Source organism: Buteo buteo, chromosome 31 (assembly GCF_964188355.1).
Source record: "Buteo buteo chromosome 31, bButBut1.hap1.1, whole genome shotgun sequence".
NCBI lineage: Eukaryota > Metazoa > Chordata > Aves > Accipitriformes > Accipitridae > Buteo > Buteo buteo.
In genome coordinates, this window is record NC_134201.1 from 2693415 (window position 1) to 2706342 (window position 12928).

At 64.2% G+C, this 12928-nt stretch overlaps 1 protein-coding gene and 1 long non-coding RNA gene across 8 annotated transcripts; both read left to right on the forward strand.

Annotated features, from left to right (window-relative positions):
* Positions 1-263: 263 nt before the first annotated feature.
* RUSF1 (RUS family member 1) lies at positions 264-12786 on the forward strand. Of its 7 annotated transcripts, none has more exons than XM_075018861.1 (14): positions 282-588; positions 2139-2216; positions 2449-2552; positions 4584-4697; positions 5638-5670; positions 5794-5899; positions 7098-7199; positions 8569-8639; positions 9178-9413; positions 9669-9726; positions 9840-9910; positions 11215-11376; positions 12249-12326; positions 12553-12786. In XM_075018861.1, the coding sequence occupies exons 1-14, from the start codon at positions 406-408 to the stop codon at positions 12696-12698; spliced, it is 1542 nt and encodes a 513-aa protein (XP_074874962.1). In that variant the 5' UTR covers positions 282-405; the 3' UTR covers positions 12699-12786. The 7 variants fall into 7 exon arrangements, with proteins under 7 accessions (XP_074874968.1, XP_074874969.1, XP_074874964.1 ...); XM_075018864.1 differs by having other exon boundaries at positions 288-588; positions 2489-2552; positions 4652-4697; XM_075018862.1 differs by having other exon boundaries at positions 292-588; positions 2438-2552; positions 4652-4697.
* On the forward strand, positions 4708-5595 carry LOC142026085 (uncharacterized). The gene is made up of 3 exons (XR_012648772.1): positions 4708-5185; positions 5217-5288; positions 5322-5595. It is a non-coding gene; the product is annotated as an uncharacterized LOC142026085 (long non-coding RNA).
* Positions 12787-12928: the final 142 nt, after the last annotated feature.

Sequence of the window (12928 nt, forward strand, 5' to 3'; positions counted from 1 at the left end):
CGGGAGACCATCGAGTTGGAGGCCCTCCTTCTTAGACTGTCCCAGCAGAGCCCACAGAGCTGGCGGACCCGCCTTGCTAGAGCGTCCTTCCCGCCTTTAGATGATAGAGTCGCGGAGGCCCTCCCGCCCTAGAGCGTCCCGTCCTCAGACCATAGAGTCGCGGAGGCCCTCCCGCCCTAGAGCGTCCCGTCCTCAGACCATAGAGTCGCGGAGGCCCTCCCGCCCTAGAGCGTCCCGTCCTCAGACCATAGAGTCGCGGAGGACCTCGGTCCCAACCCACCTCACCGAAGACCATAGACACCTGGCGGACCACCCGCCTAGCCCGCCGGCCGGAAGCGCGCTGCCCGTCTAGGCCTCACCCCCCTCCTCGGCCTTTCCTTCCCCTCAGGCCCGACCGCTGACGGGATGAAGCGGCCGGAGGGTCCCGGGGGGGGGCTGGGACCCCCCCAGGACCCCCCCCCTCCGCTCTGCCGGGAGCTCTGGGGGTCCCGAGAGGCCGCCCGGTACCGGGAGGATTCCCGGGGGGGGCTCCAGCGTCTCGTCCCCCCCGGGGCTTGCTCGCATTCCTGCCTGCGCCGCGCTGCCGCCGTGAGAGGACGGGGAGGGGGGATTTTGGGGGGCTGGGAGGATTTGGGGGGGGGCTATTGGGGTCCTAGGGGGGGTAGTGAGGGTTTGGGGGGGTCCTGGGAAGATTTGGGGGGGTTAATGGGGTCCTAGAGGGCGTTATTGGGGTCCGGGGGGGGGTAATGGGGTCCGGGGAGGGGTTAATGGGGTTTTAGAGGGAGTTAATGGTGTTTTCTGGGGGGTTATTGGGGTCCGGGGGGCGGTTATTGGGGTCCAAGGAGGGGTAGTGAGGGTTTGGGGGGGTCCTGGGAAGATTTGGGGAGGTTATTGGGGTCCTGGGGGGGGTTATTGGGGTCCTGGGGGGGGTAATGGGGTCCGGGGGGTGTTAATGGGGTCTTAGAGGGGGTTAATGGTGTTTTCTGGGGGGTTATTGGGGTCCAGGGGGGGTTATTTGGGTCCTGGGGGGGTAGTGAGGGTTTGGGGGGGTCCTGGGAAGATTTGGGGAGGTTATTGGGGTTCTGGAGGGGGTGATTGGGGTCCTGGGGGGGGTTATTGTGGTCCTAGGGGGGGTTATTGGGGTCCCAGGAGGGGTAGTGAGGGTTTGGGGGGGTCCTGGGAAGATTTGGGGAGGTTATTGGGGTCCTGGGGGGGGGTTATTGTGGTCCTAGGGGGGGTTATTGGGGTCCCGGGGGGGGTTATTGGGGTCCTGGGGGGGGTTAATGGGGTTCTAGGGGGGGTCGTGGGAGGACTTGGGGGGGTTATTGGGGTCCTGGAGGGGGTTAATGGGGTCCTAGAGGGGGTTAATGGTGTTCTCTGGGGGGTTATTGGGGTCCGGGGGGGGTTATTGGGGTCCTGGGTGGGTAGTGAGGGTTTGGGGGGGTCCTGGGAAGATTTGGGGAGGTTTTTGGGGTCCTGAGGGGGTGATTGGGGTCCTGGGGGGGGTTATTGTGGTCTAGGGGGGGTTATTGGGGTCCTGAGGGGGGGTAGTGAGAGCCTAGGGGGGTTATTGGGGTCCCAGGGGGGGTTATTGGGGTCCTGGGGGGGTAGTGAGGGTTTGGGGGGGTCCTGGGAAGATTTGGGGAGGTTAATGGGGTCCTGGGGGGGGTGATTGGGGTCCTGGGGGGGTTATTGTGGTCCTAGGGGGGGTTATTGGGGTCCTGGGAGGGGTTAATGGGGTCCCGGGGGGGTTATTGGGGTCCTGGGGGGGGTTATTAGGGTCCTGGGGGGGGGCCTGGGAGGATTTGGAGGGGGTATTGGGGTCCTAGGGGGGGCTATTGGTGTTCTCTGGGGGGTTATTGGGGTCCTGGGGGGGTTATTGGGGTCCCAGGAGTGGCAGTGAGGGTTTGGGGGGGGTCCTCGGAGGATTTGGGGGGGTTAATGGGGTCTTAGGGGGGATAGTGGGGTCCTGAGGGGGGGTATTGGGGTCCCAGGGGGGGGGTCCTGGGAGGATTTGGGGGGGTTATTGGGGTCCTGGGGGGGCCAATGGGATTTGGGGGGATCCCAGGAGCAATTTTGGGGTCCCAGGAGAGCCTGACACCCCCCCCTCCCCATTTCCTCCCCCCCCCCCCCCCCAGCGAGTGCTGCTGCCACAGGGGTACCCCGAAAGCGTCAGCCCCGACTACCTCCAGTACCAGTGCTGGGACGCTCTTCAGGTGCTACTGGGAGCACTGGGAAGGGGTTGGGGGCTACTGGGAGGGCACTGGGGGCCAGCAGGAGGGGTACTGGGAGCACTGGGTGCTACCGGCAGAGGTAGGGGGAGCACCCGGGGGGGATTCGGAGGTGCTGGGAGGGGGCTGAGGGTTACTGGGAGGGGAGGTGGGGCAGCTGGGGGCTACTGGGAGGTAACTGGGGAGTAACTGGGAGCACTGGGCAGGCGCTGTGCAGCACCCTGACGGGCGCCTTGGCCACCCGGGCGGTTCTCCAGGCCGTGGGGGTGGGCGACAGCGCCGCCACCGTCACCGGGGCCACCCTCACCTGGGTGCTGCGGGGTGAGTGTCGCGTCCCCGACCCCCAAAAACCCCCGGTTTCACCCCAGAATCCCTCTCGGAACCCCAGATCCGCAGCTGACCCCAAAGCGTTTCGGTTTTACCCCAAAAATTCCCCCGTTTCACCTCCAAGCTTGTTTTTGAACCTGAAATTTCCCAAAATGTTTCATTTTTACACTCATTTATTACTGTGAACCCCCTAAACCCTTTTAATTCACCCCAAAATCCCCCAGTTTCACCCCAATACCCCAAATCGCCCGTTTTCACCCCAAAACCGGTGCCCCCGCAGACGGGGTGGCCAACAGCGCCGCCACCGTCACCGGGGCCACCCTCGCCTGGGTGCTGCGGGGTGAGTGTCGCGTCCCCGACCCCCAAAAACCCCCGGTTTCACCCCAAAATCCCTCTCGGAACCCCAGATCTGCAGCTGAACCCAAAGTGTTTTGGTTTTACCCCAAAAATTCCCCCGTTTCACCCCTAAGCTTATTTTTGAACCTGAAATTTCTTACTTTGGTTCCAAAATGTTTCATTTTTACACCCATTTACTACTGTGAACCCCCTAAACCCTTTTAATTCACCCCAAAATCCCCCAGTTTCACCCCAAAACCGGCCCCCGGCCCCAAAATCGCCCGTTTTCACCCCAAAACCGGTGCCCCCACAGACGGGGTGGGCGACAGCGCCGCCACCGTCACCGGGGCCACCCTCACCTGGGTGCTGCGGGGTGAGTGTCCTGTCCCCGACCCCCAAAAACCCCCGGTTTCACCCCAAAATCCCTCTCGGAACCCCAAATCCGCAGCTGACCCCAAAGCGTTTCGGTTTTACCGCAAAAATTCCCCCGTTTCACCTCCAAGCTTGTTTTTGAACCTGAAATTTCCCAAAATGTTTCATTTTTACACTCATTTATTACTGTGAACCCCCTAAATCCTTCTAATTCACCCCAAAATCCCCCCGTTTCACCCCAAAACCGGCCCCCGGCCCCAAAATCGCCCGTTTTCACCCCAAAACCAGTGCCCCCGCAGACGGGGTGGCCAACAGCGCCGCCACCGTCACCGGGGCCACCCTCACCTGGGTGCTGCGGGGTGAGTGTCACGTCCCCGACCCCCAAAAACCCCCGGTTTCACCCCAAAATCCCTCTCGGAACCCCAGATCCGCAGCTGAACCCAAAGTGTTTTGGTTTTACCCCAAAAATTCCCCCGTTTCACCTCTAAGCTTGTTTTTGAACCTGAAGTTTCCCAAAATGTTTCATTTTTACACTCATTTATTACTGTGAACCCCCTAAACCCTTTTAATTCACCCCAAAATCCCCCAGTTTCACCCCAAAATAGGCCCCCATCCCCCAAATCGCCCGTTTTCACCCCAAAACCAGTGCCCCCGCAGACGGGGTGGCCAACAGCGCCGCCACCGTCACCGGGGCCACCCTCGCCTGGGTGCTGCGGGGTGAGTGTCGCGTCCCCGACCCCCAAAAAGCCCCGGTTTCACCCCAAAATCCTTCTCGGAACCCCAGATCCGCAGCTGACCCCATGGTGTTTTGGTTTTACCCCAAAAATTCCCCCGTTTCACCTCCAAGCTTGTTTTCGAACCTGAAATTTCCTAAAATGTTTCATTTTTACACTCATTTATTACTGTGAACCCCCTAAACCCTTTTAATTCACCCCAAAATCCCCCAGTTTCACCCCAAAACCGGCCCCCGGCCCCAAAATCGCCCGTTTTCACCCCAAAACCGGTGCCCCCACAGACGGGGTGGGCGACAGCGCCGCCACCGTCACCGGGGCCACCCTCACCTGGGTGCTGCGGGGTGAGTGTTGTGTCCCCGACCCCCAAAAACCCCCGGTTTCACTCCAAAATCCCTCTCGGAACCCCAGATCCACAACTGAACCCAAAGTGGTTTGATTTTACCCCAAAATTTCCCTCATCTCACTCCGCACTCTGTTTTTGAACCTGAAGTTTCTCATTCTGGTACTAAAATCTTTCATTTTTACACTCATTTATTACTGTGACACCCGCAAATCCCCCTCTTTCATCCCCAAAATCCCCCAGTTTCCCCCCAAAACCCGCGCCCGTCCCCAAAATCGCCCGTTTTCACCCCAAAACCGGTGCCCCCGCAGACGGGGTGGGGATGGTGACCCGCATCACCTTCGCCTGGCTCCAGGGGTGAGCACTGGGATGGATTGGGAGGGCACTGGGAGGTGACCGGGATGGACTGGGAGTTACTGGGAGTTACTGGGAGCGCTGGGGAGGTGACTGGGAGTTACTGGGAGTTACTGGGAGTGCTGGGGAGGTGACTGGGAGTTACTGGGAGTGCTGGGGAGGTGACTGGGATAGGCTGGGAGTTACTGGGAGCGCTGGGGAGGTGACTGGGAGTTACTGGGAGTTACTGGGAACGCTGGGGAGGTGACTGGGAGTTACTGGGAGTGCTGGGGAGGTGACTGGGATGGACTGGGAGTTACTGGGAGTTACTGGGAGCGCTGGGGAGGTGACTGGGATGGGCTGGGAGTTACTGGGAGCGATGGGGAGGTGACTGGGATGGACTGGGAGTTACTGGGAGTGCTGGGAGGAGGTAACTGGTCCTTACTGGGAGTTACTGGGAGCACTGGGGAGGTGACCAGGATGGACTGGGAGTTACTGGGAGCGCTGGGGAGGTGACTGGGAGTTACTGGGAGCACTGGGGAGGTGACTGGGAGTTACTGGGAGCACTGGGGAGGTGACTGGGATGGACTGGGAGTTACTGGGAGCGATGGGGAAGTGACTGGGATGGACTGGGAGTGCTGGGAGGAGGTAACTGGTCCTTACTGGGAGTTACTGGGAGCACTGGGGAGGTGACTGGGCTGGACTGGGAGTTACTGGGAGCGCTGGGGAGGTGACTGGGATGGACTAGGAGTTACTGGGAACGCTGGGGAGGTGACTGGGAGTTACTGGGAGTTACTGGGAGCACTGGGGAGGTGACTGGGATGGACTGGGAGTTACTGGGAGCACTGGGGAGGTGACTGGGATGGACTGGGAGTTACTGGGAGCGCTGGGAGGAGGTGACTGGTCCTTACTGGGCCCACTGGGGGAGGTAACTGGTCCTTACTGGGAGCGCTGGGATCCCCAGGACCCGCCTGGACTGCGAGGCCAAGCAGTGGCGGTGAGTCCCCGCCCCCCTCGAAGCCCCGCCTCCCCCCCCTCGAGGCCCCGCCTCCCCTCCCCTCCCGGCGGCGGGAGGGCCCCGCCCCCCGCTCCGCCCACGTGACGCGGAGGCCCCGCCCAGGCTGGCGGCCGACGTGCTGAACGACGCGGCGCTCGTGCTGGAGCTGCTGGCGCCCGCCTGGCCGCGCGCCGGCCCCGCCCTCCTGGCGCTGGCGGCCGCCGCCAAGGTAAGGCGGAGCCCCGCCCACCGCCCCGCCCACCGCGCTCCGCCCCGCCCACCGCGGGATACTGGGGGGCGCTGGGGGAGGTGCTGGGGGAGGCACTGGGGGATACTGGGAGGCATTTGGGGATACTGGGAGGTACTGGGAGGCTCTGGAATGTTACTGGGGGATACTGGGAAGCACTGGGGTCATGCTGGGGGATACTGGGAGGTACTGGGGGGATGCTGGGGTGATGCTGGGGGAGACTGGGAGGCGCTGGGGGTGGCACTGGGGGATACTGGGAGGCACATGGGGATACTGGGAGGCTCTGGGAGTGATGCTGGGAGATACTGGGAGGCACTGGGGGATACTGGGAGATACTGGGAGGCACTGGGGTGATGCTGGGGGATACTGGGAGGCACTGGGGGATACTGGGGGATACTGGGAGGCTGTGGGGGTGGCACTGGGGTGATGCTGGAGGATACTGGGAGGCTCTGGAAGTGATGCTGGGAGATACTGGGAGGCACTGGGAGGCGCTGGGGTGATGCTGGGAGATACTGGGGGATACTGGGAGGCTCTGGGGGTGGCACTGGGGGATACTGGGAGGTGCTGGGGTGATGCTGGGAGGTACTGGGAGGCACTGGGGGATACTGGGAGGTACTGGGGGTGGCACTTGGGGATACTGGGAGGCTCTGGAAGTGATGCTGGGAGATACTGGGAGGCGCTGGGGGTGGCACTGGGGGATACTGGGAGGCACTGGAGTGTTACTGGGGCTTACTGGGAGGCTGTGGGGGTGGCACTGGGGTGATGCTGGGGGATACTGGGAGGCTCTGGGGGTGGCACTTGGGGATACTGGGAGGCTCTGGAAGTGATGCTGGGAGATACTGGGAGGCGCTGGGGGTGGCACTGGGGGATACTGGGAGGCACTGGAGTGTTACTGGGGCTTACTGGGAGGCTGTGGGGGTGGCACTGGGGTGATGCTGGGGGATACTGGGAGGCTCTGGGGGTGGCACTTGGGGATACTGGGAGGCTCTGGAGTGTTACTGGGGGATACTGGGAAGCACTGGGGTCATGCTGGGGGATACTGGGAGGCGCTGGGAGATACTGGGAGGTGGTAGGGGGACGCTTAGAGATACTGGGAGGCAGTAGGGGGATACTGGGAGGCACTGGGCTGGTGCTGGGGGATACTGGGAGGCGCCGGGTGACGGGGGTGCCCCCGCCCCAGTGCATCGTGGGCGTGGCGGGCGGGGCCACGCGGGCGGCGCTGGCCGTGCACCAGGCGCGGAGGGACAACGTGGCCGACGTGGCCGCCAAGGACGGCAGCCAGGTGGGCACTGGGAGGGACTGGGAGGGACCGGGACAGCGCTGGGGGGCACTAGGTGGGACTGGGAGCACTGGGGGGGCGACTGGTTTGGACTGGGAGCACTGGGAGGCAATGGGGGCGGGCGGAGGGTGGTGGCCGAGGGTTACTGGTGCCGTACCGGTGCCGTACAAGCGTCGTACTGGTGCCGTATTGGTGCCATACTGGTGCCATACTGGTGCCGTATTGGTGCCGTATTGGTGCCTTACCGGTGCCGTACCGGTGCCGTATTGGTGCCATACTGGTGCCGTATTGGTGCCATACTGGTGCCATATTGGTGCCGTACTGGTGCCGTACCGGTGCCGTACCGGTGCCGTACCAGTGTCGTACCGGCGCCATATTGGTGCCATACTGGTGCCGTATTGGTGCCGTATTGGTGCCTTACCGGTGCCGTACCGGTGCCGTATTGGTGCCATACCGGTGCCGTATTGGTGCCATACCGGTGCCGTATTGGTGCCGTATTGGTGCCTTACCGGTGCCGTACCGGTGCTGTATTGGTGCCGTATTGGTGCCGTATTGGTGCCGTATTGGTGCCTTACCGGTGCCTTACCGGTGCGGTACCAGTGCCGTACCGGTGCCGTACCGGTGCCATACTGGTGCCGTATTGGTGCCGTATTGGTGCCATACTGGTGCCGTATTGGTGCCGTACTGGTGCCTTACCGGTGCCGTACCGGTGCCGTATTGGTGCCATACCGGTGCCGTATTGGTGCCGTATTGGTGCCTTACCGGTGCCGTACCGGTGCTGTATTGGTGCCGTATTGGTGCCGTATTGGTGCCGTATTGGTGCCTTACCGGTGCCTTACCGGTGCGGTACCAGTGCTGTACCGGTGCCGTACCGGTGCCATACTGGTGCCGTATTGGTGCCGTATTGGTGCCATACTGGTGCCGTATTGGTGCCGTACTGGTGCCGTACCGGTGCCGTACCGGTGCCGTACCAGTGTCGTACCGGCGCCATATTGGTGCCATACTGGTGCCGTACCGGTGCCGTATTGGTGCCATACCGGTGCCGTATTGGTGCCATACCGGTGCCGTATTGGTGCCGTATTGGTGCCTTACCGGTGCCGTACCGGTGCCGTACCGGTGCCGTATTGGTGCCGTATTGGTGCCTTACCGGTGCGGTACCAGTGCCGTACCGGTGCCATACTGGTGCCGTATTGGTGCCGTATTGGTGCCATACTGGTGCCGTACTGGTGCCGTACTGGTGCCGTATTGGTGCCGTACCGGTGCCGTACCGGTGCCATATTGGTGCCATACTGGTCCCATACTGGTGCCGTATTGGCGCCGTATTGGCGCTGTACTGGTGCCGTACTGGTGTCGTACTGGTGGGACTGGGCAGGAGACGCTGGTGAACGGGGCGGGGCTGCTGCTGGCGCTGGTGCTGCTGCCGCTGCTGGAGGGGCGGCCGTGGTGAGCCCGGGGGGTGATGGGAAAAGGGGCGGGGTTTGGGGGAAGGGGGCGTGGTCTGTGGGGAAGGGGTGGGGCCGGATAGGCTGCGGGGACTGGGAGGGGGGCGTGGCTTTGGGGGAGGGGGGCGGGGCCTCCAGGGGAGGTTCCTTTTGGGAGGGGGTGTGGCCTCAGGGAAGGGGGTGAGGCTCCGGGAAGGGGGCGTGGCCAGCAGGAAGGGGGTGTGGCCTCTGGGAAGGGGGCGGGGGGAGGAGGGGAGGGGTGATCCTGTGGAGGGGCGTGGCCTTAAGGGAGGGGGGGGCGGGGCTTAGCAGGAGGTGGGTGGGGCTTAGCAGGAGGTGGGTGGGGCTTAGCAGGGAAGGGGGCGGGGCTTTGTGGTCTGGGTCTTATGGGTAAATTTGCCTCCCCCCCCCCCCGGGCTGCTGGGAAGGTTTTGGCCCCGCCCCCTGGGGGGAGGGGTGCCCCCATGGGAGGTGTTAGGCCCCGCCCACCCCGCCCCAAGGGCTGATGGGAGAATTTTTGGGGGGGGGGGGGTCCCCAGGGTGACGTGGGGGGTGGTGACGCTGCTGCTGGCGACCCACCTGGGGGCCAACCTGCGGGCGCTGGGGGCCCTGCGCCTCCCCACCCTCAACCGGCCCCGCCTCCGCCTCGCCCTGGGCGGGGCCTTGAGGGGCGGGGCCCGGCAGGGCGGGGTTCGGCAGCCCCACCCCACCGGAGACGCCGTCATCGTCGTCCCAGGGCCTGACGAAGTCAACCCCCGCGAGCCCCTCCTGCCGGGTAAGTCCGTCGTCCCCCCCCCCGACCTTGTGTCGCCACGCCCCGCGCCACACCCACCCGTGTCGCCCCGCCCCGCGCCACACCCGCCCGTGTCACCCCGGCGTCGCCACGCCCCGTGCCACCCCATTTCACCCCCCTTGTGGCCCACCCCTGTCCCACCCCCCCCCGTGCCCCCCCCCCCGAGGCGTCCCCCTTTCATTGCGTCGCTCTGACATCACTGTGACATCATCATGACGTCATTCGCTGTCCCCACAGGCTTCAGCACCCGCCTCACCCTCCATTTAGGTGCCCCCCTGCACCGGCTGGTCCACAGGTGAGGGACCCCCGGTGTTTTTGGGGGGGGGGGGTGGGTGACACCCCGGTGTCATCGGGGGGGACCCCGACGTCCGTGTCACCCCCCCCCCCCCGCCGTGTCCCCCCCCCCAGCGAAGCCGAATTCCGGAAGGCGCTGGAATGCGGCACCGAGGATTACATCATCGTGCTGCGCCCCTCCCGAGGTGGGCACCCCGGAATTTGGGGGGGGGGACACAGGAATTTGGGTGGGGGGACACCCAGGAATTTGGGGGTGGGGGGGAACCCCAGGAGTTTTCGGGGGGGGACCCAGGAATTTGGGTGGAGGAACCTCCAGGAATTTCGGGGGACCCTCAGGAATTTGGGTGGGGGGTCCCCCAGAAATTTGGGGGGGGGGGGGACTCAGGAATTTGGGGATAGGGACACCCAGGAATTTGGGGGAGACAGCTGGAAATTTGGGGGGGGGGGGCAATCCCCAGGAATTTGGGGAGGGGGACCCAGGGATTTGGGTGGGGGGACAGCCAGGAATTTTGGGGGAGGGAACCCAAGAATTTGGGGGGGACCCAGGAATTTGGGTGGGGGGACACCCCAGAATTTCAGGAGGGGGACACCCCGGAATTTGGGGGGGGAGACCCGCAGGAATTTGGGGGGATATCCAGGAATTTGGGTGAGGGAACACCCAAGAATTCGGGGGGGGGGGGGAGCCATGAATTTGGGGGGGGGGGAACCCCTAGGAATTTGGGGGGAAACCCGTAATTTGGGTGGGGGGACACCCAGGAATTTGGGGTGGGGAGCACCCAGGATTTTAGGGGGGGACACCCAGAAATTTGGGGGAGCCTGGGAATTTGGGGACGGGGGCACCCAGGAATTTGGGGGGGGGACCTCCAGGAATTTTGGGGGAGGGAACCCAGGAATTTGGGGGACCCCCAGGAATTTGGGTGGGGGGACCCCCAGGAATTTGGGTGACGGGACCCCCAAGAATTTGGGCGGGGACCTGTGAATTTGGGTGGGGGGAGCCCCAGGAATTTGGAGGGATGCCCAGGAATTTGGGGGGGACCCAGGAATTTGAGTGGGGGGGACCCAGGAATTTGGGGAGGGGAACACCCATGAATTTGGGGGGGGGGCACCCAGAAATTTGGGGGAGCCTAGGAATTTGGGGACGGGGGCACCCAGGAATTTGGGGGGGGGACCTCCAGGAATTTTGGGGGAGGGAACCCAGGAATTTGGGGGACCCCCAGGAATTTGGGTGGGGGGACCCTCAGGAATTTGAGTGGGGGGACACCCAGGAATCTGGGGGACACCCAGGAATTTGGGTGAGGGGCCCCCCAAGAATTTGGGGGAGGGACCCATGAATTTGGGTGGGGGGGCCCCCCAGAAATTTTTAGGGACGCCCAGGAATTTGAGGGGGGGGGACCCAGGAATGTGGGATGGGGGCGTCCCCGGGGACCCAGGCATTGGGGTGACACCCCCCACCCCCCCCTTTTTTTTTTTTTTTTTTTTGTCTCCCCAGGCTGGGTGGGGGTGGGCCTGCGCCGGGGGGCCCCCCCCGACGCCCCCCTGCGCGCCTGCGCCCAGGCGCTGCTGCTGGAGGAGCTGCTGGGACCCGACCTGCCCCCGGGGGCGCCCGGGGGGGCCGCCCTGCGCCCGCTGCAGCAACGCCTGCGACGCTGCCGTGAGTTTGGGGGGGGGGTCCCTGGGGCAGTTTGGGGGTCCCTGGGGCGAATTGGAGTCGTTCGGGGCAGCTTGGGGCAAGTTTTGGGGTCCCCTGGGGCGGTTTTGGGGTCCCTGGGGCAAATTGGGGCACCCTGGGGCAAGGTTGGGGGTCCCTGGGGCAGATTGGGGTCCGCCAGGGCAGTTTTGGGGGTCCCTGGGGTGAATTGGGGTCCCCTGGGGCAAGTTTTGGGGGTCCCTGGGGCAGATTGGGGGTTCCCTGGGGTGAATTGGGGGTCCCCTGGGGCAAGTTTTGGGGTCCCCTGGGGCAGGTTGGGGTCCCCTGGGGCGAATTGGGGTCCCCTGGGGCAAGTTTTGGGGTCCCCTGGGGCAGGTTGGGGTCCCCTGGGGCAAGTTTTGGGGTCCCCTGCGGCAGGTTGGGGGTCCCTGGGGCGAATTGGAGTCGTTCGGGGCACCTTGGGGCAAGTTTTGGGGTCCCCTGGGGCGGTTTTGGGGACCCTGGGGCAAATTGGGGTCCTCTGGGGCAAGTTTTGGGGTCCTCTGAGGTGGTTTTGGGGACCCTGGGGCAAGTTTTGGGGACCCCTGGGGCGATTTTGGGGTCCCTGGGGCAAATTGGGGTCCTCTGGGGCAAGTTTTGGGGACCCTGGGGCAAGTTTTGGGGGTCCCTGGGGCAGATTGGGGGTCCTTGGGGCGAATTGGAGTCGTTCGGGGCACCTTGGGGCAAGTTTTGGGGACCCCTGGGGCAATTTGGGGCACCCTGGGGCAAGTTTTGGGGACCCTGGGGCGGTTTGGGGGTCCCTGGGGCAATTTTTGGGGTCCCCCGGGGTAATTTTGGGGTCCGCGGGGCAGTAACGGGGTGTCGTCCCCCTCCAGCGCCGGGGACGGTGCCGTGGGGCGTCGTGGCCGAGAGCTCCCGCCTGTGGCGCACGCTGGGCCCCGCCTTCCTGCGCGGTACGTGTCATCGCGCGTGTCATCGCGTGTCATCGCGTGTCATCGCGCGTGTTGTCGCGCGTCGCCTCCCGTGTCCCCCCTCCCCGCGTCATCGCGCCTCACCCGCCCCCGTGACGCTCCCCGCCCCGCCCGGCGCCTTACGACGTCACGCCCGGCGCCTTACGACATCACGCCCGGCGCCTTATGACATCACGCGCGTCACCCTGTGACATCACCGCCCCCGCAGGATTGGCGGCCGCCGGTTGGGAGACGGGGCGGCACCTCCTGGCCCCCGACGAATGGCAGCTCGACTGGGCGGGGCCCGAGGGCGGGGCCCCTGGGGACGAGCCCCGCCCTTCCCCCCATAACCGGCTCCGCCCTTCCGCGGATTGACCCCAACCCGCCCCAGAATGGGGCAAAAAAACCAGCGTTTTTCGACGACGGGTCCAAAAACCACCAGTTTGGGGGTCGTTTCTAAAAACGTGTAGTTTTGCGACGCGGCGCTTTGGGGGGATTCGGGGTGTTTTGGGGGGATTTTGAGGCGTTTTGGGGGGATTTGGGGGCCGTTTTGGGGTTGTTCAGGGGCATTTTGGCATCGTTTGGGGAGTTCTGGGCTGATTCGG

Excerpts from the sequence above, each read along its gene's own strand:
- RUSF1 (XM_075018861.1), top strand. The coding sequence starts at position 406 with ATGAAGCGGCCGGAGGGTCCCGGGGGGGGGCTGGGACCCCCCCAGGAC. Across the intron at positions 5,671-5,793 it reads TGCGAGGCCAAGCAGTGGCG|GCTGGCGGCCGACGTGCTGA; the intron begins GTGAGTCCCCGC and ends GGCCCCGCCCAG. Across the intron at positions 11,377-12,248 it reads GCAACGCCTGCGACGCTGCC|CGCCGGGGACGGTGCCGTGG; the intron begins GTGAGTTTGGGG and ends GTCCCCCTCCAG.